Genomic DNA, 22,024 nt, shown 5'->3' with positions numbered 1-22,024 from the left:
ACTTGATTAATAGAAAGCTGAAACTTTCAGAAAGTTTTTTTCTATGCTAAAACCAACATATAGCAAAAGGCAGCAATAAAAACGTGCACTCATAATGAGGTTTTAACGGTAACGCTGCAGCTGCCCCACTTTGTGCCTTACATCGGATGCTATGCGTGCCACATAACTCGTGCACAATAACCATCTCTGACACCTGGGCTGTGGACACACCAGAAAGCATGTTCTGAATGTTGTAATGTAAAAACATCCGCACCTTTGTTGTTGTGCATACACGATCCTGCACGTTTAGGAATAGATTCAATTAGGGATTAGGTTAGTAACACGTCATGGTGGGATGTAACCAATTCTAGATCTCAATGAACGTGGTGCAGATCAATCCACCTATCTGCCTGCCTATGTATATACCCAACCGGTAACAATATATCTACAGATGTGGCAGAGATTATTACTTTTGCTAACACAAAATAACGGGTTAAAAACATGCGCGTCATCTCCTTAGCAATTGTTTCCCATGTTAAATAACACACCCGCACCAATGTAACACGTTGTGTTAATGGGAGCGGCAAAGTCAGCTTCATCTGTATGGCAAATCTAACTTATGTTTGATGCAACCACATGTAGAGAAGTAGAAACAAAAATGTGTATTTGCCTTGATACATAGACGCACGCCATCACCATTCATGCAGTTCAGACCTCTAGGGTGAGCATAGCGCTATCTCTCGGGCTAGGTCTGTACCTGTAAGCCGGGGATGACAGTGGGCGGTGTGATGAGATTCTGGCTGGCTTGCGGGTGCAGTGGGTGGTGTGTGGCTCTCCAATAAACCTCCATGTACTCAGCCAGGTGTTCGCAGGCATCTTCCAGCTGATTCTCATCCAAAATCACATCAAACAGTTCCTGCAGAAGGGACAGAAAACGAAATGCCCATGGGGAGGGTCTGAGAAATATTTATGTCAATTAATTTTTGCGGGTCTTCTAAGAAGCACCTAATAACTCAGATCAGATCACAGCAGCATTGGAATTGTTGCAGCGCCTTTATTTCACGTGGGCGTGATTTATTTACTAACCACTAATTAGTGTCGTTTTATTTCCCCAGCAATGTGGTGTTGTGATTTTGGGGGGGGTTAGCTTTTGAAATTAAGAATCAAAAACCTATTTGATATACTCCAAACGAATAAAACAAACCACATCTCAAGTTCTAGATAAGGTGTTACATGTCTGAGAGCTTTTACTTGTTACAGATGTGGTTAAACTTCAGAGGGGAAAGCATGTTTATTTCAAAAGATAAGACCGCAAATACAAATATCACTTGGGAGCACATTCCCTTGTCTCAGACAGGCCTGCAAACCTGCCTTTCCCCATCATCTCTTGGCATCCAATGCATTCACTTTAGCCAGGGATTCTGGGTAATTACATGTGAATGAGCCTTCACAGTGTGTAACTACTGTATTTGCATCTTGTCCATTTTAACATGCACCCCCTATAAGCTTATTCCTGCCGTATTACACAGCACAGTCTGTGTTAAAGAAGTGCAGAGCCAGTGACCCTGCTCATAGACAGCTTTTCAGACCTTTTGGGACTCATACTGTGAGGTTGATTACTGGCTCTGCAATGTGGAGCTTCAAGTGGCTACAACCTACAACCAAATTCAAAGGTAGGAGCACTCACATGGCAAGCTGGAAGCTACCCCAGGTCCACGGTCACACCCCGTAGGGGTAAACACTGCAAGCTGAATCTTGGCAAGGAAAAATCGGCACTCCACAGGCCTTTTCAATATCCAATAAAAGTGGCTTCATTACACACGGATTGACGTTTCGGTGCAAACGTGGAACTCTTCTTGCCAAAATTCAGCTTACAACTTACAACCAGAACTAAGTTATGGTGAATAAAAAAGTGACAACCACGTGTACACTGTACGGTGGTGCTGGCGGTGCTAGTGGTTGCACCGGTCCTGCGGTGAAGGGTTTGTGTTACTTATTTTACTCACCGTAACTTAACTTGTGTCTGATTTTATATTGGAATATGTGAATAAAGTGATGGGTGGGGCCCAAGAGTGGCTGGCTTTTTCTGGCAGTGCTTTGGCGAATATACGGTGAAAGATAACTTTAGGTTACAGTTAAGTATTTTGTTGTTCATATTCTGGTGAGAATCTCTGATGTTGAAGCATCTGTCACTGAAGCTGATTTTGTTTCCAGCTGAAAATTGACGAATTTGTAAAACATGAAAATTTGCCTAATTCACGTGCACCTGAAAATGCACATTTTACACATTTCTAATCTGCACTCATTATTTATATATGTATGTGACTTCAACTGATAAAATATACTAAGAAATAATTTATTATTTAACACATATCTGTGACCTACTTTCAATGTATAACCGCCCCGGACAGCGTTTTCTTTTTTGAGGCACCCAATCAATGTTCTACATTCAAATACACATTAGCTGTATTCTCTTGCATTTGTAAGACTTTGGTTGTTCCTAAAGCCTTGTGTGGCTGGAGGTCCCTATGGAGAACTACTGATATAGGGCAAAGGGTGCCATTTTTCCTCTGTATTTGTTTAACACCTGTAGCCACAAAACAAGCAGCAGTTGAGCTACGATTGCAATAACTCTGACAGGTGTAATAATCCTGGTCTCAATGTGGAAAAAAGCAATAGAGGAACACATTGTATTAACAGCGGAACACATATGATCTCCTTCTGCTCCCGTACCGGAGGGCACTGAACCAGCTTGTCAGACGCCAGCATCTGGACATTCAGATGTTTCACTTGCGATTTCCCTCGGGATTTTATTAGTCTCTGCAGCACCTGAAACAGATACCCGCACATGGCTGATGATAGCACATTCAGTACTGGCTAGCAGAGAAATAAATGCCGGCATTAATACACATTTGCACATCTAAGGCAGTTCCCGTAGCAAAGGAGTTACATTTCAATTGGTTGATTGATTAATGGATTGATTAAATAATTAACAGGGAGCGCCAGAAATATTGAGGGAGAGCCCAATCGGAATGTCAAACCCAATAACAGGATACTGTAATATCTTTGATTTATGACCTTGTTTGGTAGCTGTTTTCTTCCACTATGGACACAATCTGGTAGCACTGGATACAGTACAATGCTTTGAAATTAAACAAACAAAAAAAAGTTATACAGGTACCAATTTTTACTAGGGGCTCTCAAGGTTACATGTGGGGATTGGTAAATAAAATATGGGGTTGGTGGAAATACCGGTTGGGTGAAGGACCCCCATAAATGATCATTGCATGGGGTTCCTGGAACCGGCGCTGCACGGCTTGGCTCACCTTGGGAGAGGACACTTTGACGTAGACGATGATGGGGGCCAGGGAGGTTTTGGCCAGCTGAGTCGGGTGGTTGATTGTGTCAGCGTCCAGGATCACGAGCTGGAGAGTCTTGGCCAGCTCAAAGATTCTCTCAATCTCACTTTGTACTTCGGCTGCGACATGGGAACAGCGGGAACAGTTCAGCAAAAAGGTGGGGGGGAAACAGAATTATTGTGGTATAACATTATATATTTGTTGGCTAAATGATGCATACAAGACTACTTTAGTCCTCTCTGTGCATGTGATCAGTGCATAGATATTACTGGGTATCTTTGTCCGTCTGGTAGTGAATAGGGTAACCACTGCTCACAGGTGCTTCTCAGGGTGTCTACTCATTACCCTCTAACTTACAGGGATAATCAAGAGAAGGTCCTTCAACATATTACAGATTTACTCAATAATCGGAGTGACTTAAAAAAATAGTGATTTCAAAAACAAACAAAAAAAATAAACATTAATTAAACATTGGGGAAAACCTTTGATACTGTATTTTACAAGGAAAATGTACTCAGGAAAAACAAAAAGGGAGTGTTTCCTAAAGTAAATCCCTATTTCTTTAAAGCAGCAGTGCCCCCCCCCCCCCCCCGCCAAACAAAACACAAAATTAATTCATAACATAGCCTGATAATTCATGTGGCGCTAATCTATCTCTATCCTTTCATTGCTTCAGAGTTTTCATTTTTTGCTGAGTTTTCCTGTTTATTATTTAGTTGGCATCAGCTGTTACCGTGGTTGTATTAGAGTGTGAATGGCAGCGGTCATTTTAAACCCCCCCCCACAGAGGCAAATTGTTCAGGTCACTTCAGCCCTTTCATAAATGTAATCACAAATCAAACAAGAGCACGAGGACATCTGAACCATTATATTTAACATTCTCTTTCGTCTAGACCCTCTAATATCCTGTTTTAAACATGTGGCAGCTATACTTGAAATGGATGTAGTTGCCATGAAGTGTCATCGCAATAGATTGGTCGGATGTGTTTGCCCCTGGGCGGAAGCTGGTGGTGGTCTCACCAATGCTGGAGCGGGTGCTGGAGCGCTCAATGATGGCTCTTTTGCCCGGGTTGTTAAGCACAGAGCGCTTGGCCAGAGACAGGTCCGCGGTCACCCGAGTGATTGAGATCCTGCAAATTAGAGGGTGGAAACCACACATGACAAATTCTCTAGAGCAGATGTGCATGAGTATGCATGAGGGCAATGTGCTTCATATTATGCGGATTAAGACATTAACGACTATTATTCTTTTTTTGGGTGTTATTAATAAAATGTGTGCCTAATTTGATTTTCGGAAGTAGTTTTGCCTTCTGCGTTTCTCCTTCTATAGCAACTCTCATTCACCAAACAAGCTACCCGGAGGGCGGCAGCAGGATAGGCAGAGCATCAAGCAGAGCATTCACTTCATTGGCTACAGAGCGTGGTGCCTGAGAGATGCCTCAATGAAATCTGGGGCACGGCTCTCTGGGGCTTGGCAGTGAAGAGCCTTTCATTGAAAATCACGACCCCAAAATGTCATTGCGTTATGGGCCAACTGCATTAAATGTATGAAACTTGATAAGTAGTTTCGTATATTTGGCGCAACCACAGGCCCCCCCACAAAAATAAATAGCTCAGCTGCATAACTAAGCAACAACATAAAAAAAAAACAGCACCGTATTTATCCAAGGAAAAAGATCCCCGAGAGACTGATAAATAGCCTCCATAGACTTGTGATCCTTAAAGTTAATGACACTACTGTTCAATGAGGATTACTCACTGCAAATGAGTGAGACGTGACAGACATTAGTCTACAGAGGCTATATTTCGACGCAGAAATGGGGCACTACATGGCAACTGGCCTGGTATCTTTCTTGTGTATGTGGCAAGTGGATCATCAGGAAGCGCATACCATGTGAAAACACATAAAAAATGCTTATGGTGCAATATTGTGCAAACAATGATGAAATAAATTGTCTAGCCCAAAATGTGTACACAGAATACTCACAAACGTGAGGTAGGATACAGACACATAAAGGTATCTTTGCGAACTGGTGTCAGTCTGTAAAGTGTGGTTTTGCCAGAGGAGTGTGGTTCTCAGCTGACCTTAGGATAGGAAAACACTGGACATAGCGTAGACTGTATGACAATTTAATAAATGAAGTAGTTATAATCCAATCTACTCACATGTTGCAAGATAAAAAACAGCATTTTAGATCTCAATGATCTCTGCAAATATCGCTCAGAGCTGCCACCGGATGGAATCTCTCTCTCGGATCTTTCTCCTTCTCTGCTGTGCGTGTCACGGGTGCGTGTCAGCGACCGGAGGTGACGTCATCAGCATCCGAGGCTTCCGGTGGGTAGAGACAGCGTCACTCTACGCGTTTCACCTTCTTGGCGTCCTCAGGACACTTTACAGACTGACACCAGTTCGCAAAGATACCTTTATGTGTCTGTATCCTACCTCACGTTTGTGAGTATTCTGTGTACACATTTTGGGCTAGACAATTTATTTCATCATTGTTTGCACAATATTGCACCATAAGCATTTTTTATGTGTTTTCACATGGTATGCGCTTCCTGATGATCCACTTGCCACTTCTTCAAACGAGGATTGAGAAAGAAATCCTACACCAGGTTACAGCTGCAATCAACCACCGTGTTTGTTTAAGTATCACTTTATCACTATTCTATTGATTATATCACTGTTGTTATAAATGTATATGAGCGCCATTTTTGGTTAAAACCCCACCTACACTATTCACATCTTTCTTGTGTATGTCAGAAGCACTTTCCTAATGATATTTTAGACATTTTCCACATGTGCACTTGCATGCAGTGCATTGGGTGATTGTACATAATTAAGGTGAAAATTGTACACAAGAGTGAAGTTTTTTTGTGTGCATAATTTGTGCTAATCCCCAGCAGACTAAAGCAAATGAGGGATTAGTAAAGTACGGGTAAATCCTTGATCTTGGTAAGAAAGAAGGTTGTCCTTCCCTTGGTTATTACCATTGTATAACATTGCGGTACAAGTGCATAGTTCTAGCAGCTGTATTGGTCCTGGAGATGAGCAGATTAATTTTAGGCTGTGATACCATTTCATGGATTTGATCGTGTGCACAGAATTTACAAACAACTTTAGAAGTGTTTTGGTTCGTGTGATTCCCACAGTACACATGAAGAGACCCGAATGGTTCCATGGGTTACAAGAGTAGCTCAGTGGTAACGTTACTGCTGCAGTGCCTATAAAATGGATGTAAATTACATCATGTAATATGGGTAGATAACACAGTGTCAGCTCTTCCGGTCACCCAAGGCAAATCACTTTATCTTCCCGAGGCTCAGGCACCAACACGAGAGAACCTTAATCCCAATGCAAGTTTATGGAAGATGCAGAGATCTCCTGAGTTTCCCAAACTAATCTTCCTGAAAAGAGTTTTTGGACATTGGTTAGGGGGCTTAGGATAAAGGCAAATTTGTGGCCACATTAGAGCAAATGATAATGAGAAAAAAAATATACAGACTTGTATAAATATATTAAATTATTTGAGAAAGTTATTGTTTATCCTGTTTTTATTCTTCCCAATGATAAGGCTGTAAGGCGCGCTTCATCCTATCAGCTAGAAAGGGGGAGGATGGGGCCATCAACAGAGTTTGCTCAGGCACCGGGCAAAGAGGAGGGAGGGCCCTCAAACACCGGAGAGAGGGGAGTGAACTGTTGAGCGTTGGACTGGGAGTTCTTCGGGGGCTGCGGAGAGGAGGTACATTCTGGGTCTGGTAGTTGACGGCTAAGCTTCTTGGACCTAGGGTGCCAGGCTATGCACTCACTGGGCAGGGACAACAGGTCCCACTGCCCCCTCCTGTTGGAGACCATGGGGGAAATGACTAAACACAGTCCTTCCAACATTTGGCTTCTGAAAATACACAGTCTGTCCCAGAGGATAACTTACCTAACATATGCAGTTTACCACATATACAAATAACATCTTGTAATTGAAACTTTGCATTTTTTTGGTATATGCTTATATGCACAAAATCAATATGAGTCATTATCCTCTGATAAAAATGGGTATCAAATCTATTCTTTATTTTATTTTAAAGACATTGAAAATTTCCCCCCTCTCTTCCTTCCCTGATCATCTCACCTGCCATCAAATCTGTGCTTCATGAAGTCAAAGAGAGCTTTCTGCATCATGTCAGTGACCTGAAGTTACAGACGGGAGAGAGAGACAGACAGAAAAGAGACAGAAAAAAAGGAATGCGTGAAAGAAGAGAATTCCTTAAAGATCATGAAAGAGAAACAGAAGATATAGCAAGTTACCCCGAGAGCAGAGATGTCCACTTCCAAGGACCAAAAAACAACATTTTAATGGAACACTACTGACATCAATGAGTGAGATGGCACAGAAGTCTATGGAAGCACTGAAGCTAAAACTCCAACTCAATGACAGATGTCATACAGTATCTGTTAAAGTAATAATGGTTTTGCTGCAGATTACAGTTGCCACCTGACTTTTAAGGTGCTTGTCCAGTCCAGGTTTAGAAACGGTGACCCTTATTCATTATGTTGGGAAGCCGCTTCCCTATACTGGAGAAGCTTCATAGACCACTTCACTGCCGCATGCTGTTTCATGTGTTGCCATTCCTTCTGGCATCAGCCAGTTCACATATTTTACATTAACCACACCGGATCACAATCTCAGGGTGGTTACGGGTCAGGTCCCAATCTTAGCCACATAACTCTCTGGCCACAAGAAATTTAGAGACCAGAATATGCATAGCCGAAGGGCAGCCAAAGGGTGTCGCCATTCGCTGCCGTTACAGCTTCTCGATTACAGGCATACCCCGGTTTAAGGACACTCACTTTAAGTACACTCGCAAGTAAGGACATATCGCTCAATAGGCAAATGGCAGCTCACGCATGTGCCTGTCAGCACGTCCTGAACAGCAATACCGGCTCCCTACCTGTACCGAAGCTGTGCGCAAGCGGGGAGACTATAGAGCCTGTTACATATGCGTTATTTACATCAGTTCTGCACGTATATGACGATACAGTACATGCATCAATAAGTGGAAAAAAGGTAGTGCTTCACTTTAAGTACATTTTCGCATTACATACATGCTCTGGACCCATTGCGTATGTTAATGCGGGGTATGCCTGTATTGGGTTGGGTAAAGTAGTTCAGATCCATATTGAAGCATTTCCATCTTCACACATTATCCTGCTCTCACAGCTCTATCTCCGCATAATCCCACTTACTTCTTCCCCAACTCCTTCAATGAACACGCAGCTATCCGAAACACACCAACCATCTTATCCCCCTGTAACCTATGTTCCCACTTACCCATCCTCATACATTGTAAGCCCCTTGGGACCTACTGCAACAATCCATGTTTATGTTTGTTACTTATTGTTTATTCATCCTCCCTCCCTATTGTACAGCGCTCCCGAATATTGTGGAGCGTTATAAATAAATAATAATAAAATAAGCGGACAGACCTTCGTCCCTAGCCTTATAAATATCACAAGTCACTTTAAACCACTCTCTGCCGCCCAAGGGTTCCTTTTAAGATTTGTGCGCAGTGATGGGCTAGATTAATGCAAAGGCTTTCAGAGCACTGAACAGACATGACCTTGGTGGTCTTTAATGCCCAAGCATTTATGTCATATCCAAGTAATTAGGATTCTTACAGAATAAAGCAGAGTACTTTGCATAATCATGTGTTGTACTAAAACCCCCGTCTGTTTGTGGCCTTCTAACCACGGAGCGGCTCATTCTTGTTGCAGATTATTACTTTCCTAGGAAGCAGGAATGAGTCATCACATCTTTAATATCTAGCCGCTTATTGAACTATAATGAAACATGCAGTTGACAGTGATAAATACAGATGGCCTGTCAGTTAGGAAATAAACAAGATGACGAGAGCACACTCGTTTGGACGCAGCTACTGTAGGTGATTTCTTGTTACGTGTCCCTTTTCATCTGGACATTGTATATTGACTCAATGTTCTGTAGAAGCCATATGGGAACCATAACAGACAAAGAGGGAAGATTAAAACATGAAAGCTGCAATTCCTGGAATACTCAATTTAGGGAAAACTTCATACACCACATATTCATATGGTAAGTTATTATGCCTGTAGATATAAGCGTTACAGGACCACTCATGATTACCTATCAGCCAACTGTTAAGAAGCAAAACTGCAAATAAAAATACCCCTTGTGAGCACATTCACATGTCTCAGACAGGTCTGCAACCTGCTTTCCCCTCTTATCTCTTAGCATACTCTTTCATTGCAGCCAGGGATTCTGGGAAATGACATGCAAATTAGCAATCACAGTGTCACCTTTTGCTTCATGTCCAAATTTAAGACGCAAAACTGAAACTCCTTTTATTCCACCAGTGTTTAAACTTCTGATAAGGAATCTTACACGGGCAGGCCTTGAAGAAGAAATATTTCTGAGTGATTGGAGACACCAGGCTTAGCAATGTCAGGCAGTAACGGCAAAGACTAATATGATAACGATGCGACCGATGACGTCATCCATCGCCGTCGCCATTGCGAAAGTTGTAATTCATATTTTGGAGACGCCGCTGGCTACAAGGCCAGTGACGTCAGCAAGGAGGAAGGCAGAGGGGCGGAGAAGCTCTCTGATTGGCTTATAGCCAGTCACATGTGGAGACCGTCTCTCCAAAAATCAAATTCTACTGACTACCAGAATTTTGGTAGCGCTGTCGCTCTGTCGCGTCCACTATAAGCGCCGGCGACAATGCATTTGTTTTGACGCAATGTCGCGTCCATGTTGCCGTCACTATAAGCGCAGCCTAAGTAGTGATGTACTGGGTACCCAGAAATTACCCGGTACCCAGCCATATTTAAAGTGCCCAGAAATTACCTGGAACTGGCCCAGGGCGCTGGGACCCGGTGCCGGGTAATTTCCATTCTGCTCTGCTCCCTTGGTCCTCCTCTTGGAGAACAGCAGCAGAGCAGCAGAAGAAACTTAACTGCAGCTAGCGGAGGGTAAGGAGGACCACGGCGACATCCTGGTGGTGGTGGGGGCAGCAGAAGACATCCCTCAGCCAGTGGTGGTGGCAGCAGAGGACGACATTCTTCAACCGGTGGCAGCAGAGGACAACATTCTTCACAGCCGGTGCGAGCAGAGGAACATGTGACCGGAGCAGGAGCTTTACTATTGGACAGCTGGGAAGGAGCTGCACCGGAAGTCGGAAGACTTCAGGGTCGAACCGCTCGGGCACACTCCTCCCCGGCTGTCCAATAGTAATGCTCCTGCTATGGTCACATGTTCCTCTGCTCCCACCGGCACCGGCTGTGAAGGATGTCATCCTCTGCTGCTACCGGCTGAAGAATGTCGTCCTCTGCTGCCACCACCACTGGCTGAGGGATGTCTTCTGCTGCTTCCACCACCAGGATGTTGCCGTGGTCTTCCTCACCATCCACTGCCAGCTGCAGATAAGTCAAAACTACCCGGACGGTTATCCGGTTACCCAGGCGGGTAATTTTTTTTTTATGGGTACCCGGTACATCCCTATTAGTAAGACCACACCTTAAATACGGAGTACAGTTTTTGGAACCTGTCCATAAAAAGACAGTATGGAACTGGAAAAAGTGCAGAGAAGAGCCACCAAATGAATAAAGGGGATGGAAGGTCTGACTTATGAGGAGAGGCTAGCTAAATTAGATTTGTTTACATTACAAAGGAGGCGTCTAAGGCTGCGGCCATGCTGCCGCTGAGGGCGCCCATGCTTGAGAGCGGTGACGTCACCAACTCTCCAAGCATGAGCGCTCGGCCGTCCTGCAATAATTTGAGAGCAGGAGAAAGGGGGGGGGGGGCGTGGCTATTAAGGGAGGTGGTGTGTAATTGGCTGGATCGTGTGTCTGTGTACCTTACCAGCCTCTCTCTCCAATCCCCCCCTCCATCCCTCACTGGCGAATCTCCACGCTGATTGGTTACAGAACGGTCATGTGACCATTCTCAGCCCTTGCTTGCAAATCAAATTTCCAAGTCTCTCCAAGCGCTGAGCTTTGGAGAGCGTACGTGCATGTGCACTCGCGTCGCTTCAGCGTGACCGGATTGGATGTAAGTGAACTGATCGCGCCGAGCGCGCTCAGCGGCAGCGTGGCCGCAGCCGAAGAGGAGATATGATTACTATTTATAAACATATTCAAGTTCAATACAAGGAACATACAAGAGATCTTTTGAACCCAAGGACAGTACAAATGACACAGGGTCATCCCTTCAGATTGAAGGAAAGAAAGTTTTACCATCAATAAAGAAAAGGGTTATTTACAGTACGGGAAGTAAGAAATGTGGAATTTACCACTCGGGGACACTAATGACAGATACAGTAGAAAACAATAGAAAAGGTTGGACATCTTTTTAGAAAGAAAAGGTCAGACAGGGATATACCAAATAAGTAAATATGGGAAGGATGTTGATTTAGGGAAAAATCTGATTGCTATACTGGAGTCAGAATGGAATTTATTTCCCCTTATGAGACAAAATTGCCAAATGTTTCACTGGGTGTATAGTCACGCATGCGCATGCACAGAAGAGGAGGTTGTAAAGCCTGCCGCACATGTGCAGAAGCCCATGTCCGCATGCACACTAATGGTGCGGCTGGCGCCGTGCGCATGCGCAGGACCACACATGCACACACAGTGTCGCATGCACACACACACACACACAGAGACAAACACACAAACACGAGGAATTCACAGTTAGTATAAATATAGAAGTGCAAATAGCTAAAACAGATGTGTGTGCTGAGCACGTGTGTTCTAAGTCAAATTTCTTTGCGTTTTGTCACTGACATTGTGTTTTGATTTTTAATTAAAAACATCACAAATACAATATCTGTGACAAAACAGTGACAAAAGACAAAGAAGTTTAACATAAACCGCGCGTGCTCGGCACACACACACTTTTTTTCCCTTCCTACACACGGTGCAATCTTTGTGCCTCGGAATTGCACCACTTTTGTGTTGATCCATAGACCCCTCGGTAGCTTTCTGGGGGCTATGAGCAAAGACAGTCGGTAGCTCACCAGTCACCCTCAGCTAATCATAGTGATAAATCCCAGTACATCTGCGTGGAAGCAGCATTTGCAAGGTACTCATTACTCATGTGTGCGTTCATTTGTAGAGAAGACATTAAAAGTAACCACAAACAGGTTGCACACAGATAACATCCCCTGATACTCTCACAGGGAAAGCTTACTTCAATCCCGATTATTTCCTCAAAGCCTAAACTAGGGGTATGCAAGCCAGGAGGCGTGACATTTTCTATGGGGGGAGCCGAACCGAGCCCCCGCGCTTACAGAGCCCTGCGCTCTTCCCCACAACATTTAAACTGACTGCCGGGGGAGGGCGCAGGTCCTCTGTAACCGCCTCTTACCTTCTCCTCCTGCATCTTCTGACAGCGACGATGCTTAGCCATGACAATGTGACGTCAAATGATGACACGTTGCCATGACAAAGTGACACCACGTAACGCTGCGACGTCGCTTTCCCATGACAACATGACATCACTAGACATTGAGAGGGCGGGGGGCACGACATAAAGTTTGCGCACCCCTGGCCTAAACTTCCATACAAAACAAATATTTCTTGAAGCTGACATTTGGACTACTTTTTAATGTTCAGTTTCTCTCTTTCAATCATTTCGAGCACAATCGCACAGTGAGGCTGGGGAGGGGGAAATATGTAAAGCAGCCCAGTTACAACAATATGAAGCACTGGTTGTGTTTTCCTTGGGCACAATAGGATCTCTATAATTAGATAAAATCGGTTTGGTCTTTTCCTTGGATTGTACAATTAAATTCTTTATCTGAAGATGGTGGAATAACAATCCTACTAGAAGGAGAGGCAGAGGCTGGTCTGGGTACTGCAGGATTAGGGAGACATTTCTGACGTCCCTTCCTGGTCTTTGGGCGAGCCACGGGGACTGTGTATAGCTATAGCAGTGTCCCTGCTTGCTGCCGGAACCATCATTCAGCACCAGTGCCTATTGTCGCCGCCATGTACTCACCAATGGTTTTTCAACCTCATCTCCTATGCAACATTCTGGGGGGAGAGGCAGGGCCGCCGACAGGGGGGGAGAGCCGGGACAGGTGTCCTGGGCCGGTAGCTACGGGGGACCCGGCTGCCTGTCCTTTAGTTGCCGCCGGGCTCCAGCTCTGCCCCAGCTGCGGACCTCCCATACTGAATGTCTCATGCGAAGCTTCTGATGCTGGCGCATGTCGGGCCCGGTCGTAATTCTAGTCCTGGACCCTGGGAACTCTGTCCGTGGCCCTGGGGAGAGGTGTCACATTTTGCTTTCTATCCATTTTGAACTTTTTAACTCTAGATTTATCTCTAGAGTGTGTGCCTCTTTCAAGCTTGTTCACTTTGTATGCAAAGCATGGCTTGCAGAGGAGAACCAAAATCCTTTCAAAGACAACTATTTTGCTCTTTTGCACTCAGTTTGAGTTTGGTCAATGATTCTCCATCCAGGCTGCAACTGCAGGCTAGGCCCTGCGTAGGAGTTTAACCCCAACACTGCCTGATCCTATCAGAACTTATAGTGTTGAGGCCAGTAGAAAGCTATAGCCAGGGGCACTTGGCTACATCTACAAATGCACAGAGTGAAAAAAGTTTACCTAATTGATTGCAGCCACATCTGTCAATTAACTCCAGGTCAGCTGTGATAAAGATCCAGACCAGATTTTCTATATATCAAAATGTATTACGCCAAAGTAGTCAAAAGACCAGCAAATGTGAACACAAAACCAGGACTGAGTTACGATCACACAGGTCACACTAAGGGTCCTATTCAGGTATCTCCAGTAAGCTTGTTGCCATATCGATCGGGTACACATGTTCCTACCTCTCGCTATGTCATTTGTGTTATCATGGTATTCAGAAAGAGTTATCGCAAGTCAGATACCGTTCGGTAGAAAAATGCCATATCAATCGACTTAGCAGTTGCTTTTTCAGAGTTCTGCCTGTGCGATCCGCCTGCAGTCTCTAAGAGCTGCACATATTTGAATTTTATTAACATGGTATTGAAGCAGGGGGTCTCTGGACCTGAACCCCATTCATTTCAGTTCCGGGGACCCCGTCCTCCCCCAGGTACAGGCTTCTGTAGAGGGTGCCGGAATCTCCTGCAAGTTTGAATGTCCCGGTCCCGTGACGCGGGAGAATTAAACTTGCAGGAGACACCGGCACCCCATACCAGGGGATTCTCCAAAAAACAGGGGAACAATATTGTAGGTGCATGGTGATATCCACGCAATGTGATGCTCTCCAAATGTTATACTCACAATGGAGTGGTGTAATCAAACATATCCAAAATCAGTGGCAGTGTACTTCGGGAAGCAGGGGGTCCTGGGAACTGAAATGAATGCGGTTCAGCTCCCGAGACACCCTGCTTCAATACTATGTTAATACAGTACAATTAAAATAAAAACAGAGCTGTATTACCTTAGCAGATGGCAGCTAAGGTAATGAAGGGGTTAACCGCCACTACCCGGTTTCTTGGTGGTAGATGGGGTGGGTGAAGGTTATAGTTGCCCCAGGGAGGGTGATTAGGCCTCCTGGGAGGGATTAACCCCTCCCTTACCGTAGCGGTTACAACTACTAAGGAAATTAAGGGGCTAACCCCCCCTGTAGGGCCCTAACCATCTTCTCCGGGGTAACTAGCCTCTTCACCCACCCTCTCTACTACCACACAGGAAGTGCTATTAGTGAAGATGGTTAATAGCGCTTTTGCGCATTCAAATAATCAATACAGTGCAATACACTCCAAATCATTGTTTGCTATAAAAAAAATACATTACTATAAAAAAAAATCCAGCCATTTAATCCATTGATTGTCACAGATAGCCACATTAACAAGCAATAGCCACCCAATACTCCCTCCTCTACCCCCCCCCCCCCAACTCCAACACACATTGTAATGGTCAAAAGGAATATTATCAAGATCTGGATAATAGAGCTTTTTCCCATTAAAAATAGATATTAGCCAGCATATAGAAAATAAAAGTTGTACTTACCCCTGCCAGGCAGAAGGCCGTCCTCAACTTCGGTCTCCCCACTACCCACTCAGGAGGCCTACCCACCCTCCCCGGGGCAATGACCCCCAAGTAAAGTAAGTAAGTACAAAAGTAAGTAAAACTTACAAAAACTGAAAATTGTAATCAGAACAATATACTAAATGATCTTTAGTGCTTAGTTCAATAAACCGTTTTTTAAAGTACATATTTACTGCTCAAAGCATGTCCATCTACTTAGCTAGATAGCTAAAGCGTCACCAATACAAGCCCTGGCACGGCGCCTCTCGCCTGTACCCACATACCTCATATCCTTTCAGAGAGGGGCCCACGAGAACCACTGGCCGCATTGAGGGAACCACATCATATGGTGCAACGTGTTCTGTCTGCAAAGCAAATACAAACCTTTAGCTGCATGAAAATTGCTACATCGCATTGCAGAGACAAATGCCCCACTCCAAATATATAGGTCTAGAGAGACACTTAGAGATGATTGGGCTTTGGTGAGCAGTTCCCGGGAACGGCTGGCAGATATGCCTCTTACATGGGACAGTATGATTTTACCTTTGCTCTGAACTGGTGGACAGAATTGAAACCCCTCACACAAGTGTTTGATCATATTCATGTGTGTATGTGTTAACCCCTTCTCTGCTAGAATGAGACCTCCAATGCAGCATGTTTCAGGCCTCTCTTGCAGCAAGGGGTTAAAGGCAAGAGAGGCCTGAAACATGTATGTAATCGACGGCGGGTAAGGTACCACTGAAACCGACCCTTACAAGAGTACAGCTAGAGCAGGGGTGGCCAACTCCAGTCCTCAAGGGCCACCGACAGGTTTTCAGAATATCCCTGCTTCAGCACAGGTGGCTCAATCAGTGGCCCAGTCTTCGACGGCACCACCTGTGCTGTAGCAGGGTTGTCCTTAAAACCTGACCAGTTGGTGGCCCTTGAGGACTGGAGTTGGCCTCCCCTGAGCTTGAGCTACTAGCAGCCTCCCATCATGGCGGGCCATTGCAAAGTTACGTCTCAGTGTGTCCAGATGCTTTGCTTTACCTCTGCTCCGCCTGCGTCAGAGCGCGATTCGGGGAGAGGCTCAGCCCAGTACTATAATAGGATCGATGAAAGATTGTATCTCTCTTTAACTGCTACGGTTTCCCTTAATCTCTATGTCAAGTAAAGCAACCAGCTCCGAGCAGGTGTCAATTAGAGATTGAAATAGCAAGTGTCAAACAGTTGGTGCCGGTGTACGTGGACACCAGAACACTCCTCCGCTGCATCAAGGAGTCAGTTGTGTCATTTTGATACACATCCTCCCCAGGGCTCCTCTATTCTTTCAACGAACGCTTACCAAGTTGGCTGCTGCAGTAAAATCGACTTCTGCTACCTCTATATCTCAATATGCTGCTTAAAGTGTACAGCCTCCTGGGCAATCATTCCTTTATAATAATAGCAATAATAATAGTAATAATAATAATCATTCCTTTCTAATAATAATAATAATCATTTCTTTCTAATAATAATAATTCCTTTCTAATAATAATAATAATAATCATCATTCGTTTCTAATAATTATTATTATCATTCCTTTCTAATAATAATAATAATTCCTTTCTAATAATAATAATAATAATTCCTTTCTAATAATAATAATAATTCCTTTCTAATAATAATAATAATCATTCCTTTCTAATAATTATTATTATCATTCCTTTCTAATAATAATAGTAATAATAATAATAATAATTAGCATTCCTTCCCCTGTATTTTATATTGCCTATGTTTATCACAATGCAGGCTGCATTGTGAGTATTCATTGAAAATACATTTCTAACAACAATAATAATAGCAAATTGCTTTCGCAGCTAAGTGCCCCAGACATTTACTTATGAAGCAGTACAGTGGGAGACAGACATGTATTGTACAGATGTAGCCTGCTTCCTGGTCTCAAGTGATAACATATCCCGTTTAACGCAGAACAGGATCCATAGGCTTCAGTCATTCAAAATATCTTAATATACTTGCAGGTGTAGCCAGCCTCATTGTCCCTCTTCATGGCCTATGCTGTGATACTTGTTGTCATTCAGTCCTATGTATCCTATTCTGCATTAAACAGGGTATGTGGTGTTATCATTACAAACAACGACGCTGGCTACATCTGTACGTATATGTGATGCAACAGTGGCACTGCCTATAAGGAAAGAGAAAGGTGACATGTTGCATTATATTATATGTCTATTCAGCACAGTATGTGAATGAGGACAGTGATAATAATAATAATACGAATGAGGGAAGTTGGTGTAAAAGTACTGTGTGGGAGAGGAAAGAAACGTGGTTGGCTGCAAACAGAACTAGTCAGTAAGTGTTCTGTTAGGAAAAGAAGTGGCTTAGTGGCCATTATAGAGACAGGTTTGTGACCCAGTGTGTCTCAGGAACCAAAATTGGACATATCTCTGCTGGGTAGATATGTATTATGCTGTATACCATGCTGCCAGACAGCTGGATAAATAACAATGTTCGTTGCTTCTCCATTTCAGCAGAACTCTTCAATGTAAAGAACTCCGATTTTTTTTATAATGTCTTAATAACGATAGATTATCGTGTACATTTCCAGTGATATAATGACGCTATTTACAGATTTCAGCTTGGCAAACTCACCTGCTTTTGCTTCTGTTTAGCTTTAGGAAAGAAAACAAATTCAAATTGGTATTGGAAACGATTGGGTCACAATGCTGAAGATGCAGCTTGCAGAGGAATGGTTTGAAATGAATTAGTTAGTTAAAGCAGCAATCGCCATAACTAAACGTCCCAGGGGGTTCGCCGGAACTTAAACTAGCGATGTTCAGATCAGGGGACTCACTTGGTTCCAGAGATTCCTACTAGCAAAGGCCCCAGCATTACTTCCTGGTGTTTAAATCTCCCGCGTGGCGCAGGCCAATAGGATGACAGTGTAGCTTCCGATGGTCCCGCGTGACGCAGGAGATTTAGAGGTTCTCTGGGACAAAGGGGCCCCGGTCCCTTCACTGGTGAGAATGCCAGGAACGAGGGGGTCCCTGGAGCTGAAAATAGCAGGGTTCAGTTCCACAGGCCCCCTAATTCCCATCCTGCAAATAACAAAAAAGGGGGAAAGGGTTAAAAAAAAAAAAAAAGAAAGAAAGCAAGGAGCCAGGATTCAAGTGTTCCTTGCAAATCTGGGCTGCTGCTTGCTCCCGAGATCTGAATTTGGACCACACCATTTATTGCCTGGCGGCCATGGTCATCTATCCCTGTCTCTTAGAAATGGGAAATGGTGCCATGGAGACAAAAAACAGGACTCAAGACAGTGGCGCCAATAAGTTTAAAATGATGCAAAAATATTGTCCACATTGGAATGGGGCGGCTCAGATTGCTATTTTTAACGCCACATCTGGCAGTGAAGGGGTTACGTCCATGAACACTGCTCGAAAAGTGCCGGGAACATTGCAGGATTTTGCCACCGCCTTTCCTTGTGTTTGACGATTCTACGTTTGACCCATGTTTGCGAGGAGTAAGGGAGGCAACATCTCAGGGAGCCTCAGAACAGGAATTATTGAAGCAAGAGGCGGACCAATCACTGCCGTTCATCTTAGGCCACGTCCATAGGACAAGCCGCGCTGAGCCGTGCGGACGCTCAGCGCTGAGCCCCGGCATCCTCAATGAGGATGTCTTTAGAGGGGGCTCACGCGAGCGTCCGCAGGCGTGCTGACGTGTTGGATTTTTCAGCCGACAGCCAAGCTGTTTTTCAGCGCACTGTCGGCCGAAAACATCCAATCAGCGCAAAGCAGCGTCAACGTCACGGCGCCGTGACGTTGGTGCGTCACGGGCGATTGGCCCAGCGACGTCACTGCCCCGCCTCCCTCTGCCTCCACCCGCCTCCCGATCGCAGACGCTGGCTCGCCTGCATGGGCATGAAATCGCTCATACTTGATCAGGTGAGCATTAGCGTCCGCGCGGCTCAGCGCTGCTCCACGTTCTATGGACGCAGCCTTAGAAAGGAAACATTTCCTGGTCTTTGCACAGACAATAGCAGACAGATATACCGCAGTGTGGCTTGACATTGTTAGTTTCATGGGCATTTAATCTCAAAAATGGATTGTAATGACTAATTCAGTAGAGCTATGACAGCAGGGTGATCGGAGATAATTGCCTTATTGTCACATATGGCAAGAAATGTCTGGCCTGTTTTCAAAATGCTGAGAAAGTGGAACATTTTATTGAAGCTTCTGTATCGCATGTTTATTTTAATAGAAAATTGGCCAACATACATTTAACTTAAAGGGGCAGTCCTGTCTAGGACCGAAGTGAACTAAGGATAGGGACAAGTATAGTAGATTTAATTTAGCTGGTAGAGACTCTTTTAAAACATTTAACATCACAATCTTTATTTAATGTCTTGGTGACAGAAAGCACAGGTAAACTGTTCTTGTTGCTGTGGTTGTTTTTAAAGTAATTATGGTTCCATCGTTTGTCACACAGATTAACATAAGTAGCTGATATGCTTGAATCCAATTTTGTTAATACATATTTGGATAGGGGAGAACACATGGCAACTGGCAAAAAAAAAAAAACCACATAGCTCCCTGAAGTGGGAAGCAGGGGGTCTCCGGAGCTGAGGTTTAAATCCCCCTGCGTCACGCGGACCAATAGGAAGCCGTGGCGAATGACGTTGTGGTGTCCTATTGGCTCCTGTGCTGCAGGAAATGTAAGCATCTATATTGTTCATCCCAGCTGGGCATGCTACAGGCAGCAGCTGTGGAGGTAATTATCTGAGGAAGCAGGGGGTCCCCAGAGCTGAAGTTAACACGGTTGATCTGCCTGGAGACCCTCCTGCTTCATACCCATTAGGAGAAAAAAATCCCTACGAGGAACTGCTCCTTTCAAGAAAATATATATACAATAATTAAAGGAGCACTCAGTCTTAGGACAATATTGAAAAAAATGCAGTGACATGTAGGGTTGCCAGGTGACTTCTCCACAAATACTGGACACAGTGGTTAAAGGTGCGACACGCTTGAGACATACAGACAAACCTCTCCGCCTCATGCTCTTTCATCCTCTCATTGGCCCCACCCCCAGTCTCCTGACACCTCCTCATTGGCTGCATTACCCAGCAGCAGCCAATCAGGATGGCAGAAGTTACCCAGCCCCCTAACAACAGCCCTGCTCTCTCCCTGCTCAGGGAAATCCTGTGGTCCCCCAAGCCGGTCAGGTAACTATGTCCAGAGAGGTCTGTCCTGGAACAAGATTCATATTCTGTTTACCCCCCTCCTTTGCAGCTTCTGCCTGTCAGTTCCTTATTTTCAGCTGCATGTATATTTGCTCTGAACACTCACAGTGCCTGTGTGTTGGACACAATGTTGCAATCCCTGCCTCTGTGCATGTAGTCAGTGGGTTGCTGTAGCAACCTCTGAGATCTTTCTCCTAGAATGGGCTATTCTGCCCTCCCCCCTGTCTTGCTGACAGTTAGTCTGTCCCTGAAGACTATTCCTGTTACCAAGATTCCCCTACACTACCTTTTAATTCCTGACTCTGGATGAGTGAGTACCCTTCTATGCTACACTCCTCTTGGCAAGGCCATTTCCTTTTTACCTGTCCCTAACTACAAAGCACCTATAGAGAAGCACTCTCTCATCACAACATACCTTCCACAAATGCCTGTATATACTGCTGCTTTTCCAATAAAGTGAAGAAAATATAACAGGACTTGGTGTCCTTTGGAAAGGGGGCTGAGTTAAAGCTAACTGGAGCTATTCACACATCACACGTGACCCTGGTTCCAGGATAAGGTCATACATGTACGTACATGTTCAGTATTACCTCTAACTTTTTACTGGACAGAGTGTCCAAATACATGACAGTCCAGTTCAATACTGGACACCTGGCAACCCTAAATATGTTCAAACTAGGGTTACCAGATGTTCGGTTTTACCTGGACGTGTCCTCTTTTCAGGGTCCTGTGAATACAGGTATCTAACAGACAGCCTGTGTGTCTGATATTAGGATGGTGCAGTCACCAGGACCAGATGTGACAGGGGGCATCTGTTTCTTACCCCACACATTTTTTCATGGGCAGGAGAGAATCTCTTTACTTCCTCCTGCCAGCAACATTCAAATAAAGTTATGGTTCAAGTTGGTTATGGCCACTTTGCTAGACCGAACCTCCGCAGCAGCCGATTCTCCACTGCAACCCCCGCCGCCGGCCACTCCTACGGTAAGTTTTATTCCTTAAGGTATGGGGTTAATTTAAGGGTCTTTAGCGGTTAGGGTAGGGGTTAATTTAAGGGGTTTTAGTGTAAGGGCTTAGGGTAGCGGGTTTTAAGGTAAAGCCTTAGGGTAGCAGGTTTTTAGGGTAAGGGCTTAGGGTAGCGGGTTTTATGGTAAGGGCTTAAGGTAGGGATTTTTAGAATAAGGGCTTAGGGTAGAGGGCTTTAGGGGAAGGGCTGAGGGTAGCGGGTTTTAGAGTAAGGGCAGAGGGTAGTGGGTTTTAGGGTAAGGCACTTACCTTAGCGGCCAAGCAGCCGGAGGCGACATGTCTCAGTGGAGGGGTGAGTTGTGGCGAAGCGCTGGCAGTCATTTGGTCACGGCAAAACGGCCGTGAGCAAATGTCCAAGAACATCATAAAAGGACACGCCTTGTTG

At 44.6% G+C, this 22,024-nt stretch overlaps 1 protein-coding gene across 6 annotated transcripts in view; it reads right to left on the bottom strand.

The window, feature by feature from the left end:
- CACNB3 (calcium voltage-gated channel auxiliary subunit beta 3) overlaps positions 1 to 22,024 on the bottom strand; it is a 199,193-nt gene that overhangs the window by 13,380 nt on the left and 163,789 nt on the right. For all 6 annotated transcript variants that reach the window (XM_075591223.1, XM_075591220.1, XM_075591224.1 and 3 more), the window contains 7 exons: positions 18,027 to 18,046; positions 15,680 to 15,760; positions 7,466 to 7,524; positions 4,359 to 4,468; positions 3,306 to 3,457; positions 2,713 to 2,808; positions 737 to 895 (listed from right to left, as the gene is read on the bottom strand). In XM_075591223.1, the coding sequence (XP_075447338.1) occupies positions 737 to 895; positions 2,713 to 2,808; positions 3,306 to 3,457; positions 4,359 to 4,468; positions 7,466 to 7,524; positions 15,680 to 15,760; positions 18,027 to 18,046 (677 nt within the window). The remainder of the gene's footprint in view (positions 1 to 736; positions 896 to 2,712; positions 2,809 to 3,305; positions 3,458 to 4,358; positions 4,469 to 7,465; positions 7,525 to 15,679; positions 15,761 to 18,026; positions 18,047 to 22,024) is intronic.

Source organism: Ascaphus truei, chromosome 3, assembly GCF_040206685.1.
Source record: "Ascaphus truei isolate aAscTru1 chromosome 3, aAscTru1.hap1, whole genome shotgun sequence".
Taxonomy (NCBI): Eukaryota; Metazoa; Chordata; class Amphibia; order Anura; family Ascaphidae; genus Ascaphus; species Ascaphus truei.
The sequence above is the reverse complement of the archived record's forward strand: the minus strand, read 5'-3'. Positions and strand labels throughout refer to the sequence as shown.